Source organism: Diadema setosum, chromosome 5 (assembly GCF_964275005.1).
Source record: "Diadema setosum chromosome 5, eeDiaSeto1, whole genome shotgun sequence".
NCBI classification, from domain to species: Eukaryota; Metazoa; Echinodermata; class Echinoidea; order Diadematoida; family Diadematidae; genus Diadema; species Diadema setosum.
Window position 1 is genome coordinate 5,094,355 of NC_092689.1, and position 16,497 is coordinate 5,110,851.

The 16,497-nt window shown below is 39.9% G+C and overlaps 1 protein-coding gene across 1 annotated transcript in view; it reads left to right on the forward strand.

Moving 5' to 3' along the window:
• Positions 1-16,497, forward strand: part of LOC140228527 (ankyrin repeat domain-containing protein 17-like) — a 54,225-nt gene that overhangs the window by 18,548 nt on the left and 19,180 nt on the right. The window contains exons 4-14 of the mRNA XM_072308760.1: positions 4,872-5,022; positions 5,600-5,747; positions 7,891-8,124; positions 9,923-10,065; positions 11,350-11,539; positions 12,577-12,768; positions 13,246-13,355; positions 14,073-14,160; positions 14,555-14,682; positions 15,139-15,273; positions 15,967-16,060. Of these exons, the coding sequence (XP_072164861.1) occupies positions 4,872-5,022; positions 5,600-5,747; positions 7,891-8,124; positions 9,923-10,065; positions 11,350-11,539; positions 12,577-12,768; positions 13,246-13,355; positions 14,073-14,160; positions 14,555-14,682; positions 15,139-15,273; positions 15,967-16,060 (1,613 nt within the window). The remainder of the gene's footprint in view (positions 1-4,871; positions 5,023-5,599; positions 5,748-7,890; positions 8,125-9,922; positions 10,066-11,349; positions 11,540-12,576; positions 12,769-13,245; positions 13,356-14,072; positions 14,161-14,554; positions 14,683-15,138; positions 15,274-15,966; positions 16,061-16,497) is intronic.

The window sequence follows — 16,497 nt, forward strand, 5'->3', positions numbered from 1 at the left end:
ATATTTGTTGATTACTTTATTTCATTCATGCAGGGACATTTTTGTAATATTTACATAATAATTATGAACAGGAAGATTCATTTATATTGATCTTAGAATTCTTTCGTTGCAAAGTCCTATTTCTTGGTATCTGGGATGTATTTGCAAGCCTTGATATACCAGTGAAAAGGAAAAGAAAAACAATTACATTCCTTCAAGCAAGGAATAAACAAATGCCCTTTTGACCAAAAAAGCATGCTTCTTCTTCACAGAAAAAAATATTAAAAGTGTAACACTATTCATTTAAATCATTATTAATGATGGAGATCATTTTGTTATTTGTGGACCTTACAATGCCTTGAGGGAGAAGGAGTAAAATAAAGAAAAGAAGAAAGAATATATCACAGTGGATTTCATATGAATATTTTTATTTGTATGTGTTTTTCCCCATGACCTGAAAGATATTTTTTTTTTTTACACACAAAAATATCTGTGTTTTGTGTAGTACTGCAGGGCATTATGGGTGGGGGACTCTAGAAACTTTCCTGTTCATTAAAAAAAAAAAAAAAAAAAAAAAAAAAAAAAAAAAAAAAAAAAAAAAAAACCCTTAGTTATGTCAATATTCATACTTGGAACTGCTGAATCTAAATGGCTCTGTGTAATCATAACTGTTGAATAAGCATTCAATCTTAAGACAAATGTCAAGAAATATCCTCTGGTGCATTTACATTATCATTGCTCAACTGTGCTATGGCATGGGGGGGGGGGGAGCTTGCCTCTAAGGGCCCCATCCCATTTGTGTCTTTAGATTTTGTTTTAATTTGTTGCTAAGTAAATGCCTGGGATTGTTACTGGTATACTGCAGCAGTATAATAACCTGTTAAATAAGTTAATTCTTTGTAAACCCCATAGCAAAAGTATGTGTAACGTCAGTTACGTAACGTCAGTTACTGACATGTTTCCCTTTAAGTTTTCATTAAACACAAAGAAAATGGACTAATATTTCATTTCATTTGGGTATTTGTAATTGATGGACCAAGGTATGATTCTATATCAAACAAATCACTCTGAAAGGTCAGAATTATAAAATATCACAAAATTATTCCTAATCATGATTTTCCATGTGTAAACCCTATGACAAATGTAAGCGTAACGTCAGTTACGTAACGTCAGTTACCGTCATGCCTTCACTGAAATTGGCATGGTGCTAAAAGGAAATATCTAAAGTGCACATTATTTTGCACACCTGTTCCTGAGAACCTAAGTATATTGCCATGTAAAGCACATAAAGTTTAGAAGTCAGGGACATGAGATATTTCCATTTAAATCGACACCATAATTTCCCATGTCCTTTTTCCGTAACGTCAGTTACCGACACTTTTTCACTTGCTATGTGATAAGAAATGCAGTTTGAGAGAAAAACTTTCCACCCATTTCTTCATTCTCATGAACTCATTCATCAATGCTAATTACAAGCCCCAGGTGCTTTCATTCACAAAACTACAACATAAACAATTTCATGAAAATCCTTACGCGTAACGTCAGTTACCGTGGAATTGCCCACTGTATTAACACAGCATGACATGTCCATTTGTGGGACTACAGTATTTACTATGTTGTTGTTTCCATGTATCTTTCTTCAGTATATTTAGTGAATCAGGAATCGTGAGACAATTTTGCCAGTGGTTGAATTCGGGATTGAGAACTGTTTGGACAGAATGGGCACGAAGTACAACCCATGTACTACCACTTTATAAGAGAACCCCCCCCCCCCCCACACACACACACACAATTTTCTCACTCTAGAAAGGATATATTGTACAACTTTTTCATTCATTTACTTTTTTATTACTTTTTTGTGCGTCATACACCAGTATAGGAGGCAATAACAGTCAGCACGCGAAATTTGCAAAAATAACACTGTAAAATAAATCATGTTTTCAGCAATTATTGGGGCCCTCAGTATCAGATCATCAAAATGTTGGTGTAGTCTAGCAACATATTTCTTTAGTAAGGTTATGCATGTTATGATATTCCTCTTTTTTTCATTATTACATGGTAGGCTCCATATCTTTCCTGAGCAAGCTCTTCAAGGTAGAATGTACATGTACATACATGCACATTGCGTGTACATGTATGTGTACATATGAGCAGAATTCTCTGCGTCATGTAGTAAATTGATATGCTAATAACTTCACTTAATTAGTTGCTCACCCTCATTGCCTTGGAAAACCAGGGATTGGAATGTTCATTCCAGCGAAAAAAAATGATTGTAGAAGAAGGACTAAAAATATCATTTATGCCTCTGCCACGAAGTGGTGCTAGAGGCATTATGTTTTCGGGTTATCTGTCCTTCCGTCCGTCCATCCGTCCGTAATCAATTTTGTGGACAGCGTAACTAAAAAACCTTTTTACGTATCCTAATGAAACTTGGCATGTATGTGTATGAAGGGGTGAAGTTGTGCCTATACCAACATTTTGGTGCACATTCTCAAGGTCAAAGGTCAAAATGTCAAGGTCAAATGCTCAAAATTTCACTATTTCCCCCATATCTATGCAATGCCTGAAGATATTTTCTTGAAACTTAGTGTATACATGTACTACCCAATTAAGATTCTCTGATGAGAGTTTCGGGTCATGACATCAAAGGTCAAAGGTCATGTGAAAATGTTAAAATTTTACTTTTTTTCTCCATATCTTGGAAATGGTTCAAACTATCTTCATGGGACATAGTATATATACATGTACTGACTGGCAGTGATTATCTAGGGAATTTGGGTTCATGGGGTCAAAGGTCAGGGGTCAAAGGTCAAGGTCAACTCTCCAAAATTTTACTATTACCCTGCTATCATTCTGAGCCTGTGCAGCCTGCAGAGTACATTGCCACATCCACTACGAGATGTAAAACAATTTTGAGTGTGATATTGACTGCACTTTTAGCTACATTTGTCAGTGTGCTTTCTGTCTGAAATTATACTCCACACCCCCCCCCCCCAAATCTTGAAAGTATTTATAATACAGAACTTTAATTCAGATTTAGGAAAATGTAATTGTTCATGCAAGACACTGGTTTATTCATGTGTGTGTAAATTTGATGGAGCAAACTGCAAGTTATTGTCAAAAACTAAAATCTGCTAATAAACAAGTATATTGTGTTATTATTATGAAAATAATTATGTAGATTTTAGCATGTAGCCAAACTTGTGCAGTGAAGCTGGAAATGATTCATTACAAGTAAAATCTGCAAAACTGAAGAGACAAAATGAATAAGCAACAGTGACTTTTTTCTATTAAGGATTTGGGAGCAGCTGTTTTATGATTTTTCAAACCTTCTTGATAAGTTCACTTCCCAGTAATGTCCATTCACTTGCTTGTGTGAAAGCACACTGTGTATGCAGAGAGAAATATCTTATCACTTATCATAAATTTTGATATGTAATTGAGTGCATTGTGTGGCTGACATTCTGTTCAACTGATGATAAACGACCAATAATTCTTTGTAGAGCTTTCCATTGCGTGTAAAGTAGTACTCGTGGCTTTCTGCAACGATTAGTCTACAAGATCTATTTATAGTCCAGAGTAAAAGCAGCTGAGTAGGTACGGGTGAGGGCACTTTATGTTATATTACAGTGTGCGTGTGTTTCTAGCGGCAGGGAATTTTTTTTTTCTTTTAGTCCGCTGCCGACCGTGCGATTTATGAGGGTGAGAAGAGAAAGAGAGGGTAGCCGTCTTATTTCGTGAACGGCAGGTAGAACAAAGTGGGGAAAATGACATAAAAACAGCTCACATAAGTCATTTAACAGAGTGCTGAAATCTTGCGAGGCAGGTGATATTGGTTTTTTTTATGCTAAAAATTGACTACCATCCCTCTCACAACAGTCTTGGACCTCCGATAATGTACCCATCCCTGCTGCTGTTGAAATGCTTAAAATGCTGACTCGAAATTGAAATGCTCAAAATATTTGATGGTATACACAAGAATGGTAAGCCACAGTGAACGTGTGGTGTACTTCTACCATGCGAGGTCTGGCTTTATTGGCAATTTCAAAGCTGTACAGGAAGCAAATCCACTCGGGAGTGAAAATAGTGAAATTCCATGCAGAATGTAGCTTTTACCTGTACATGCAAATTGGAAGCAAACCTTTACATTGTGCAGAAAATTCATAATTTCAGATCAAATTACAGAAAGTCAGTTATACACTGGCGAATGAACTACAGCATCTTGTACAGTTATCAGAACTTCCTACATACTTTTCATTCTGCCGCATTAGTCTTCTGTTGTTAGTGGGTCTCTATGAGTCATTCTGTGACTCATGCTGAAATATTTAAGTAGAATGGAAATTCTTTAAGTGTGACTTTTTAAAGCGAGAGCTCAAATGTGTGTGTCTGTGTGTGCGTGTCTGTGTTAGTCTGTTTGAGTATGAGAGAGGGGGGGGGGGGAATAGAGAGAGAGAGAGTAAATGTTCTGTATGAAACCTAAAAAATGTGCCCAAAACGAGAACACAATATTTGATATTGTAATCTTGCAGCTGTTTATACAGTGACATAGAATTGTAGTCAGAAGCAGTATACCCTGCAGGAGAGTAAAAAGTAGGTCCGACAATCCCCCCCCCCCCCCCCCGCCATGTTTAGCTCATTACTTGGAATTGCCATGAGAGGATGCTATGCATTAGCCCTAATACTTAGTCATTGAATGAAGTGTCAACTTCCGTAAGAACTTGCTTGTCCTACTGTACCTTTGTCTACACCACTATCTTGATACACCACCATGGACATTGAATGCAGTAAAGCTGTCAATGGCAATGAAGTACATGTGTGGTGCTATGTACTCTACTGCAAGTGCCCTAACATTTGGCCCAATGTTGTTATCTTGTTTTCCTCGCATCTTCCAGGTTGCCAGCTGTTGGGGCCGTGGCCTCCTCCTCAGATCCGATGCCGTCGCGAAGAGGAGGGGAGGATGACAAGCTGATCCAGGAAACCAACGAAGAGGGGGAAAGCCTCCTCTCCCTGGCCTGCTCTGGGGGCTACTTTGAACTCGCCCATGTAAGTTTACCCCAGACAGCTGATGAAGGCCCAGTCTTTGATGTGGCTATTGTTCATTCTGTGCTGCAGTTTTTAAGAAGGGAATCTATGTTAGCTGCATCTCTGAAGTTAGTGCTTTCAGCTAGTAACATCCAGGGATGCCAGTTTTCAGGCAAAAGTGTATTAAAAAAAACAACAAAAAACAAACAAACAAACAAACAAACAAAACTGTCAAAGTTCAGATCCTTTCATGTGCAAAGTAGCTTCATGTAGATGTATATCAAGGCCTTCTCTTCCATTCTAACAGGCATCCCTGAACAGTATAATGTGAAAGAATTACTGTGTGTACAAAGGGGTTTGTAAGGAATAAGATGTCATATTGAATTGAGATGTCATCAGACTATAACTCATCATCTATAGCCTTTTTCCATATCTGGTTGATTTTTTTTGTGGGATAATTTTGAGTGTGATGGGTTTGCATGGATGCGAGTGTTTGAATGGTTTGAATGTGTGAAGTGCTTCTATGCGGCTGACAGAACTTTGCGTGGCTACGTCTACCTCCACCGGCAGCCATCCATGTCTTTCTTTGCTGTTGCAGGTCTTGCTGAAGATGAATGCCAATGTTGAGGATCGGGGCAGCAAGGGTGACTGCACGCCCCTCATGGAGGCGGCCAGCGCGGGTCACGTGGACCTTGTCAAACTCCTCCTGGAGTACGGAGCTGACACCAATGCTCAGTCCAGCGCAGGTAAATTTGTGTCCACCTCAATCACAGGCATGCAAACGCTACACCTTGGCAAACTGCATAATGAACCCCATTCCCGCTTGTCACTATATTCTGTAACTCCTCCTTTGCAATGTGGCACAAAGTTGATCCTGATGCATGAGAGGATTGTGCGAAGGTCACACGAAATTTCGTCCCAAGAAGATCCCAGACTTGATAATGACGAATGAAGTATGCTCATCCGTCTTCATGCAGCGTCTTACTCTGCTCATGTCATTCATGAATTCTGATTGACAAGCTGGTCCATTTCTCATTAGTTTAAGCCAAGTAAATACATCAATATTTCATACACTATGCCACAGCAGTGCCTAGTCTGTTGTGTATGCATACACATGCTTAGCATCTCCTGCAGTCTCAAGTCTGTGCTGATCGTTGTGACATGCTAACATGTACTAGCAGAATATAGCATACTGAGGAGGAGCTCTATAAGGAACAGATGCCAACCATGGGGGGGGGGGGGGACCCCAAAATTATACGATCATTGGAAGTTTAGATTAAATGAATTACCTCAATCAAATGAATTAAGTGATGAAGTGCAGATAAATTTTGAAGTGATGTAAATCCTTTTTGTCATTTTTTTTTTGAAGCCCAAAAAGAAACCATTATTTCTCTTCTTCCAGCCCATATTTATTGGGTGTTGATCTGTATGAATCATACATATAGGGAATGGGTTTATGTGTTCATCCATTACATCATCATCTGAGTGATTTCTTCGAGGAGCCCAAAGGAAGTGAAGAGATATTAGGGAGCTTTAGATTTTAGACGCGCGGACGTTCAAAGAGAAAAAAACATGATCTGAGCGTGCGCAGTGACTTGATCCGCGCTACTGCGCACGCTCAGATCATGTTTTTTCTCTTTGAACGTCCGCGCGTCTAAAATCTAAAGCTCCCTATTATATGCAGCATCAAACTTAGAAATGTTATGATTTGAGATTTGATTCACTGTATTTTAGCTATGTCATATCAAGCCATTGCCTTTGATAACATTTCTTTACAACATGGGTGATTCCATATAGCTGGAAAATGTTAATTGAAATCCACAGGGTAGATAAACTCAAGCTCGTCTATAGATATGACTTCTTGTCTATGGGGGCCCCCACTTTATGTAGCCATTACAAATTCGCTTGGAGAGAGATTATCCTTTGGTAGTATTTCTCTTGTGTATAGCTACCACAGACTGCAGATTGAGACCTGTTTGTTTATGTGCCAATTCTGCCACAGAGTCTTATGTTTCACATAACAGTCCATTGTAGGGTTGACCAAATTGTTTACTGAGAGTGAAAGAAACTACTGTCTCTTTCATTTCTGAAATATGGCAAGCAATGTCTTGTCACCTTTTACTTTCACATGGTGTTTGTGGTATGTATGACAGATATCACATGGAAGTCAAGTCACCAACATTCCTTTCCTTTAAAGAACACATTGTATTTTTCCATAATGCCTATATCTTGGCTGTTGTTGTATTTATCCCTAAAGAGCTTGATTGTCTGGTGTCTCACCACACACACACACACATACAATCCTCCAAGTTTCCAGTAGAGGTCCCATGTAGTGATTGATGACAGTAGACCATGATTATTCTTATTTTTTATTTTTTTTTGAAGTGTCATCATCTTTTGGACATTTGTATACTCTTCATCAAAACCAATTGCTTGCAAGGTAATTGGTGTCTGTGCACATACAAAGAAGGTTGATACACGCCTTTTTTGTTATAAGACGAACTTTACTGGTATTAAAGGACAGTATTCTGTGCTTAATTGCATCGGGTCAGTGAGAGCATATTCTGCCCATTCCACGAGAGTGTATGATGATAGGCAAAGAGTTTGGTTACAACCATAGGAAGTGTTCATTTAAATCCTATCTGATCAAGAGGACCCACTGGCTGGCACCATGTCATAGTAGGCTACCACACCAGGAAACACACAAGCTAGAGTCATTCTGCCAGTGCTAAAGACCATATTACATTGTGCATGTTTCACACATCATTTCAGTTTTGACGATCTGTTGGGTCCCTTTCCCCCTAAGTGCGTCAAATCTTGCTAGATACACTTGATCTTGGTCCTTGATTCACACCTATTTGGTTGTTTTTGTCAATCTTTTGCCATCAGGCAACACTCCGCTGATGTACGCCTGCAATGGTGGCCACGAGGAGATCGTCAAGCTCTTGCTGGACCAGGGGGCCAACATCGAGGACCACAACGAGAACGGGCACACCCCGCTGATGGAGGCTGCCAGCAGTGGCCACGTCAACATCGCCAAGATCCTGCTGGAGAAGGGTGCTGGCATCAACACGCATTCCAATGAGTTCAAGGAGAGTGCCCTCACCCTGGCGTGCTACAAAGGTGAATGAATGCCCCGGGGAACATTTTTCAGTGTATCTCTCACCAGATTAGCAGATTCTTGTGATTTTGAAATAATGTTCGGGGCAGCAAGAAATATGAATGAATGAAAACAATACCTGACAAGGGATACTTTGCTAGATGGTACAAAAACCATAGCACTGATGGGTTATTTAGAAGCAGAAAACATGGAATTGAGGGGTCAAGTCGGAAATAAGTTCGATGGGTAACAAGATAAGCTACGTATGGTTGTGATTTATGTGACACTTTCAGGGAACCATGCACTATGTTGCGTAATTTTGTGTGCATGAATTGAACATGTGTGTGCAGTAATAAAATGGTATTGCAGTGTGTGATCCTTAGTGATAATTAGTCTGAATGTGAGTCTATGTATGGATGAGTGGTATGAAATTAAATCCTCTGTGTTTTTGGTAAGATTGAGTTTGATGAGATCATCTCAGATGGAACATGACTGTTTGTTTGTTTGTTTGTTTTTTGTTTTTTGTAACCACGAAGTAGCCATTTAGGTCATGCTGTCTGGTATGTCTCAACCTTGCATAACACCGAAGAAGGATTTTCCTGAGTGTGTACACAAAAAAATCGACTTCCCTTGTCGTAGGGAAAATGCCATACGTTCACTCTCTTTCCCTGCTCTCTGAAGGCGATATTCACTCCGCCTGCTTCCTCTTTTATTAGCTGCGTCTATCTCACACCTGTATGCACATGAATGTGGCAGTGTGAATGACTTGATTGAGGATATCAGTCCAAATTTGCAACATGTTTGGAATAGTACAACTTTCCAGTGAATTGACAAGGTGTTGACCTGTTAATTTCTTGTGCCTTTTGCTCTAAGAGAAGAAGCATAGGATGTGTGTCTATGTGCTTTCTGCCTAACCGATGGGACACCTGGTTCTTGAAGTAACAAGATTGACCTTGTTGCAACTGCCGTTACAACGAAACCAGCTTTACAAAAAAAAAAAAAAAAGTCTCCCTATCTTTTTATGAATCAAAGAGGAAGTATGAGACGTTGTTAGAGAAAGCTCCGTATTTGTGTGTATCAAAAGGAAATGCTCTTTCGACTTAAAGGAAGTCGACTCTATTTAAGAATGAAAACGGGGATATTCCTACCAAGCTGACTTCTGTCTCCTTCAGAGTGGGACAACCCCCTGCCTGAGATATTCGTGTTATATTTTGCGTGCGTAATGCAAGTTAGCGTGTGAAGTATTTCTGACAAATTCTAATTATAGCACAAATTCTAATTATAGCACAGGCAACAAGATGTTTCTGTTTATAGGTCAGGAGACATGTGACTCAAGAGTTCTTAGACATGTACACTGTATTTATACTACCATGAGATATGTTATTCTGCAGATAATCGTTCTTCCCCCAAGCAAGCACTGCTAAAAAATTTAATTGAAAAATAGATTTGTAAGGAAAGGTTAGTTCACTTGTTTATCAACACGCTTGTGTTTAGTTTACTAGCAAGTATGCATTGCTATAGCTACAAAACAGCTATTTTATTACTCAAATACTTTCTGTCATGTCCATTATGGAATTAGTGACTCACGTGTCACTACTGTCTCTTCTCTCTTTAGAAGTTTGTTTCAGCTGTAGATACGTTCATTACTAGCACTGCTTGAGTGTTGATCCTGCTCAAATACGAATTAACCCTTTCTTTGCTAAGGACAGTGTGTATAATGCTACGATGATATCTGTACCAATCGGCAGTCAAAGCTCACAAAGGGTTGATGAAAATCGTTTACGGCAGAAATGTTCTCACGTGTGTATCTCTCGTCCACAGGTCATCTCGAGATGGTGAAGTTCTTACTGGAGGCCGGTGCAGATCATGAGCACAAGACGGATGAGATGCACACTGCCCTCATGGAAGCCTCCATGGACGGGCACGTGGAAGTGGCAAGACTGCTGTTGGACCATGGTGCCCAGGTAAGTGTGCATGTGTGTCAATGTACGTGTACGTGCACGTGTATGTTGTGTGTGTATGTGTGTCTCTATGTCTGTGTATTTGTGTGCCTGTATGTTTGTGTGTGTATGTACATGCATTTGTTGAGCTGCTGGTTTAGTTTACCACATTATGTGAAGAGCATATCTAAAACGGGACAAAATGAAATAAAATGTGATATGTCAATGTGTTATTTTCTCATTTTCAATCACCGTCTTGGTGTTGATTCAGAGCTGTTTCTTCTGTAAGGATTGTTTTGTCTCGTGTGGATCACACAGTTCGATGGCATCACTGAGAGATGTCTATAGTATCCAGTTGCAGCTATAAAAAGAAAAATGAACCCTCTCATTTTCCACAAATTCAGTTTGTGGACAGCAAGAGGGTATTGGAGTGCAAGGGGTCAAATTTCAGCTTAAATTTCTTTTGAGTTAACTATGGGAAATATGATAGTCTAGTAATGTCTTTTTTTTTCCCCTGAAAATATTATGTTTATGATGTCATACCCTGTAGGTAGTGCAAAATATAGAATGCAGTGTACTACATGATATGCAAAACAGGAATGATGACCCTAAGTGCTGTTTTATATCTCCAAGGGTGAAGGCCTAGTTGAGGTAGAATTGCATGAAATCTAATTATGCACGATTTGCTCATTTAGCGTAGCATAACGCATAATGCCAGGGTGTGCACAATTTGTTTTGGTAAATAAAGGATCTTTATAACATTGACGATTTGTATTTGGATTGTCAATCAATTGTAACAGTGGTGGAATGATCATCTTTCTGGTACTTGCCATCGACACACTATATAAGCCGTTATTATTGTCAAATGCAAAGTTACTGCTTGCGCTTTTTAATAAAAGAAGATATGTAATTGTAAAATGATATCTTGGGTAAACAAATGACTCATGCGATGTAATTGACACGGAATTTCCTGTGCAAGAATTCATAGTGTCAAATGCACCGTTCAAAGCTTACATCTCTTTCAATGCGCTCCAATGTTTGGCCACGGTGAGCTCATTTCTGTTCATGACTCAGCTATGATGTCTTCCAGGTTTCGACCTGTCAGAATCAACAAGTGCCACTGACTTGTCTGTATGAATTTTGATCGCAGTTGAGGGTGTCAAATGGTCAGAATTTGCTTTGCCAGACATTTTAACGTATGAATTTTGGGTATGATACAAAATGAGGAAAAAAGGCAAAAAGATCATAATGCACATATTCAAGAAAATTTAGTGCAATGTTTTATTTCTTTGTTTCGTGGCTTGATAGGTCAACATGCCTGCCGACAGCTTTGAGTCACCACTGACCCTGGCGGCGTGTGGGGGTCACGTCAAGCTGGCCTCCTTGCTCATCGAGAGAGGTGCCAACATCGAGGAGGTCAACGATGAGGGATACACGCCGCTGATGGAGGCAGCCAGGGAGGGGCACGAGGAGATGGTGGCCCTGCTTCTCGCTCAAGGTCTGCTTTTCCTTCTTTGCCTGATGCCTACCAGCTGTGGGATTTGTTGGCTTAATGACCAATTACCTTTTGGTGCTGCCATCGTAGATTTAACCCTTTTGGGGCCTTCTCCATCACCCAGCACGTTTGATGGCTTGTGCTGTTCATTGAGTGGAATACGCTTCCAAATCACTGCTATGGCACTGCAGAGTTCGAGTGCATGCAAGTGTAAAACTTTATACTTTCAAAAAAGTGCCTTCATGTTCCTGATTTGTAAGGAGTTGTGACTGATACAGCCATAACTGTATAGTCAACTCTGTTGAGCAAACTTAAACTCAACTCCAAAACTTGTGCAAATTTTCTATCATGGCAGCATTCTTATCAGATATTTTGCTTAGTGTGCTAGCATTTGTGTACATATCTATATAGAAGTATGTCATACTATGTAATCATGTTGTTTGAGAATGTGTACCATTTGTTGTCTGAAGCATTTGTGGGACATAATAAAAATAAACAAAAGTGTCACTATTCCTTTGCATTTAACAGAAACAGCAAGCTTCTTTGAAACTGTTTTTTTTCCTAGACCCTGTAATTTTAGCCCCAAATATAGTGAGTTAAGCTGAATCCATGGTATACATCCTGAAATATGAGGTATTTCCTTCCTACTCAGGGTACAAAGTACCCTGTGGTGCCCGGGCTGAAGGCATTTCAAGAGAAAATTCATCGCCATCACTAGATATTTGTCATGTTTAACATGAAAGGGAAGGGAAGTGGAAAGGGAAGGAGTGATACTGCAATTCTCTATCAACAATAGGTGTGTTGTTACGCTGGTTTGTCTGTTCTGTTTTGTTTTTACATCTCAGAGTATAGATTTAACTCTACCCTGCTCCATCAGCTGAAAGGGGGCAGATGAAATTTGATGGAAAATTATCTTACTGGAATTTTTGTGCACAAATCCCACTGCCATTCATACGTTGTACCATTCCTAAGCGTTAATATCCCAGCACGCTGATCTGTGTAGTAACGAATGGAGCAATGCTTTTGTCCACTTTGCTCAGGAGCCAACATCAATGCCCAGACGGAGGAGACCCAGGAGACGGCGCTCACGCTGGCCTGCTGCGGGGGCTTCCTGGAGGTAGCCCGCTTCCTCATCGAGGTCGGCGCCGACATCGAGTTGGGCTGCTCCACCCCGCTCATGGAGGCTGCGCAAGAGGGGCACGTGGATCTCGTCAAGTTCTTGCTCAGCAAAGGTTAGCCACCCACTGTCTGAGACACGACTGTCTCACACGTTCATTCTGCCAACCAACATAAGGCATCTGTGAATTTCAGGTTGTCATTGGCCATAACGAGTTCTGTTCAGAAGTTGATACTTCATTAGACCCTGTTCTGTTGTGGCTCTTACTGTGCCTTAAACTGTGTGCAATTGGATTTACCGAATATAATTGTTGAAGTGCACCATCTACAAGGAGAACTGACATCCAAGCTGTTTGCTTATTGTTTACATGAAGCTTCGGTAAGGTAAATATTTTCTGGTGAAAGTCACTTTCAGTTTGAAATGATGTGTTTATAATGAGAAAGTCATCTAGTGGAGGTTTACTGTAGAGGAAAATTTGAGAAATACTTGATTTGTGTAGACTTAATCCCCAAGCACACTGTGGCTGTATGATGTTCTGTTGTAGATTAGGTTTCCCAGCTCACTTGTTCTCTCTGTGTTCGTTCCTTTGTAGAAGCCAACGTCCATGCGCAGACTGCCACGGGGGACACAGCCCTGACGTACGCCTGCGAAAATGGACACACGGATGTGGCGGACGTGCTCCTGGCTCATGGTGCAGACTTGGTCAGTGACATTTGTATTTATATCTGACATCTGTTTCTCTGTTGTTGTTTGTTTGTTTGTTGTTTTTTTTTTGGGGGGGGGGGGGGAGGAGAGGGGCGTGGGTAGCCTCTCTAGTGATTAAGATGTAGATATGTCCTGTGTCTGTACTAGGTAAATTGAGAAAAGTGTAGATTTGTGAACATCACATAAAGAAATTACCCACAAATAAAAGTGTGGGGTTTCTCTTTTGCTATAACACTGAATGTATAGATTCTCTCAAGTAGAAATAGAATAATGTGAGTGATATATGAATCAAAGTAAAGAAAACTGGAATTATGTCAGCAGCAAATGTATTTGCTGTATTGAAGAGACAAGAGATAGATTAAATATTAGATTAACATGCAAGCAGAAAAGTTATGAGTGAATCAGATTTTTTGCAAACATTCAAAATATTTTCTTGCATGTAGAAGTAAAGCCTAGGTCACGTCTTTTTTTTTCTTTTCTTTTTTTTTGGTGATTTTAGTAATGCTTGCATATTGAATCTTTATTATTTTAAAACTAAGATCAAGAGAAAATTTGTCTGTGTGATGTCCAGTGTTATATGTAGTGTGGTAAGTCAGTTTCTTGTCGTTATATCTGATGTTGCATCATAACTCTTCACCAAGAAGACAACCGAAGGTCTGAAATTGGCTGGTTTCCCCATAAAACTTACAGGAACATCAAACTCTTGCCCTGCAGGAGCACGAGTCGGAGGGAGGGCGTACTCCACTCATGAAGGCAGCTAGGGCGGGACACCTATGCACAGTACAGTACCTCATCAGCAAAGGTATGCCTTGTGTACTGTCACGACAACATCCTAGACCAAAGTCCAGCCTTTGCTCTTCTTACTTGCTCTTGTAATGACAAGTATCGTTGGCTGAAAGAGAGTTTATAATTGTGTGAGCATAGATTTTATGGTGTAGGATATCATATGGTAACTCTCTCATGTGAAAGTTGTGGGAGTATACTCCAAGGTAGTTTTGCACAGTATTGGGAGAAGAAACTTTATTTGTAGTACACTGTTGAAGGAGCCGTGATCATATTAGTAGCAAAGATTTTGATTGAACTTATTCCCTTTTACTACTGGCATTATTCAACAAGTTTGTATTGTACCACTCCTGACCGAATAATTAAGCTTGTAGAAAGTCACCAGTGGGCATCCTGATCTGTTCCCTTCACAGGCGCTGATGTGAATAGGGCAACAACCAACAATGACCACACTGTCTTGTCACTGGCCTGTGCTGGAGGTCACCTGAAGGTCGTGGAACTTCTGCTTGCTCACAATGCCGACCCCTCCCACAAGCTGAAGGTACTGGTCATCTCTGACTTGTGTTATGTTCCCTTTCATCATCTGAAAAAATTGCTTGCAGAGCACTTGTCAGAAATCTAATGATGCAGACACGATTGAGTGAAAGGTGTTGTACAAAATTCACATTTCATATACTTATTATTTTGTCTGAGTTAATACATCAGTATCTTATGACATATCAATAAATTACTCATACAATGGCACAAATGCCATCAACACCTGTATTGATTACTTAAGCATGTAAAAAATATACATATCTGTCTCTCCTGAGTAATTCAGATCTCTAGTTCCGTTTGTTTTTCATTTCAGGCTCTGCAAAAAATGATTATTATTTCACTGTAATGCAAGAACTTGAATAGTATCTTTTACCTGATGGTAATTGCTGCATCATGGGCAACTTAGTATGTGTTGTGATGAGATATCTAATTTATGCGATCTGTCTCTCTCCCGCTACAGGACAACTCAACTTGTCTCATTGAGTCAGCCAAGGGAGGCCACTCCGAGGTGACTGTCCTAGTGCTGGAGTACCCCACCAACATGATCTCTCATCCAGAAGGCATGGCGACGCCCCCTACCCCAGACCAGGGAGAGGTAAATTGAAGGACGTTAATTACTATGCCATGTTGCACACTGATGTACTTCAATAGTTCTTGTGAAGTTTGAGGGTTTGTTTGATAGATGATGGCAACGCCATGCAGTTTAGTCCTTTGATAGACTGTCAAAGATAGAGGAGCTGCTGGGTTCTCTTCATGTTAAAACCATTTCCGCCAATTTGAGAGTATTTGTCACTACATTTGTTCAATTAGCATCACTTGCCAGAATTTGGCTGGTGAAGTTGGGAGAAAAGTCTCACTTGCAATGCAATCATATAAATGTCATCAAATTTTATGTACATCTGTCTTGTTCTCTCCCTACCATCGGTGTGTTCTCTGTTTCCAGATGCACATATTTGCGTAGGTAGAGAGATGGCTGAAACTTTGTGATGATGAAAACTAACCCTCCCAAGTAACTATACCAGTCAGAGCAGGTTTAGATATTCAGTTAATCATGTATAGGTGGAAGTCATGTGATTCGAATTTTGCGGAAGTCAAGTAAACTCTGGGACCAAAAGTTTATAGCAACCCTCTTCATGAAAGTGAAATAGTGCCCAAGTCAGAGCTTATTTCGTCTGCCACAATTGATTTGTCTTACACAGAGTTGACTGCTGACTAGGAGTATATATTATTTTTGTTCCTGTCTGTTAAGGTCATACCCACAAATGTCGGTTTCCCTTCCCTTTGCCAGGTGTCTAGAGTTCCAACCCAGGCACTGCCCATCGTTGTCCCACCCCAGGAACCAGACAAGCACCCGGATCAGGTGCACCTGACGGAGCTAGGTGGTAAGTTAACCAGATAGATCACAAGCAAACATAATTGTACTGTACAAAAATCATAAATTAATCATTTTTCAAGATGCACATATATGTCTTAGAGGTGGGGTAGCAGTGGTTGTAGTTTTGTACTTCCATTTTGTGATGATTTTTCCAGCAGATATGTTTAGTTACAGGGCATAGGGTTGCCAAGCTTTTTGCTTGTTGCTGGAGCTAACTTTGTCCTGGTCTGTGGCATTACCTCTTTAAAGGACAAGTTCACCGTAATAAACATAGGGATTGAGAGAATGTAGCAATATTAGTAGAACACATCATTGAAAGTTTGAGGAAAATCGGACAATCGGTTCAAAAGTTATGAATTTTTGAAGTTTTTGTGCAGTAACTGCTGGATGAGAAGACTAGTGCAAACTTAGATGTCACATGCGTACAACAATATAAGGAAAATA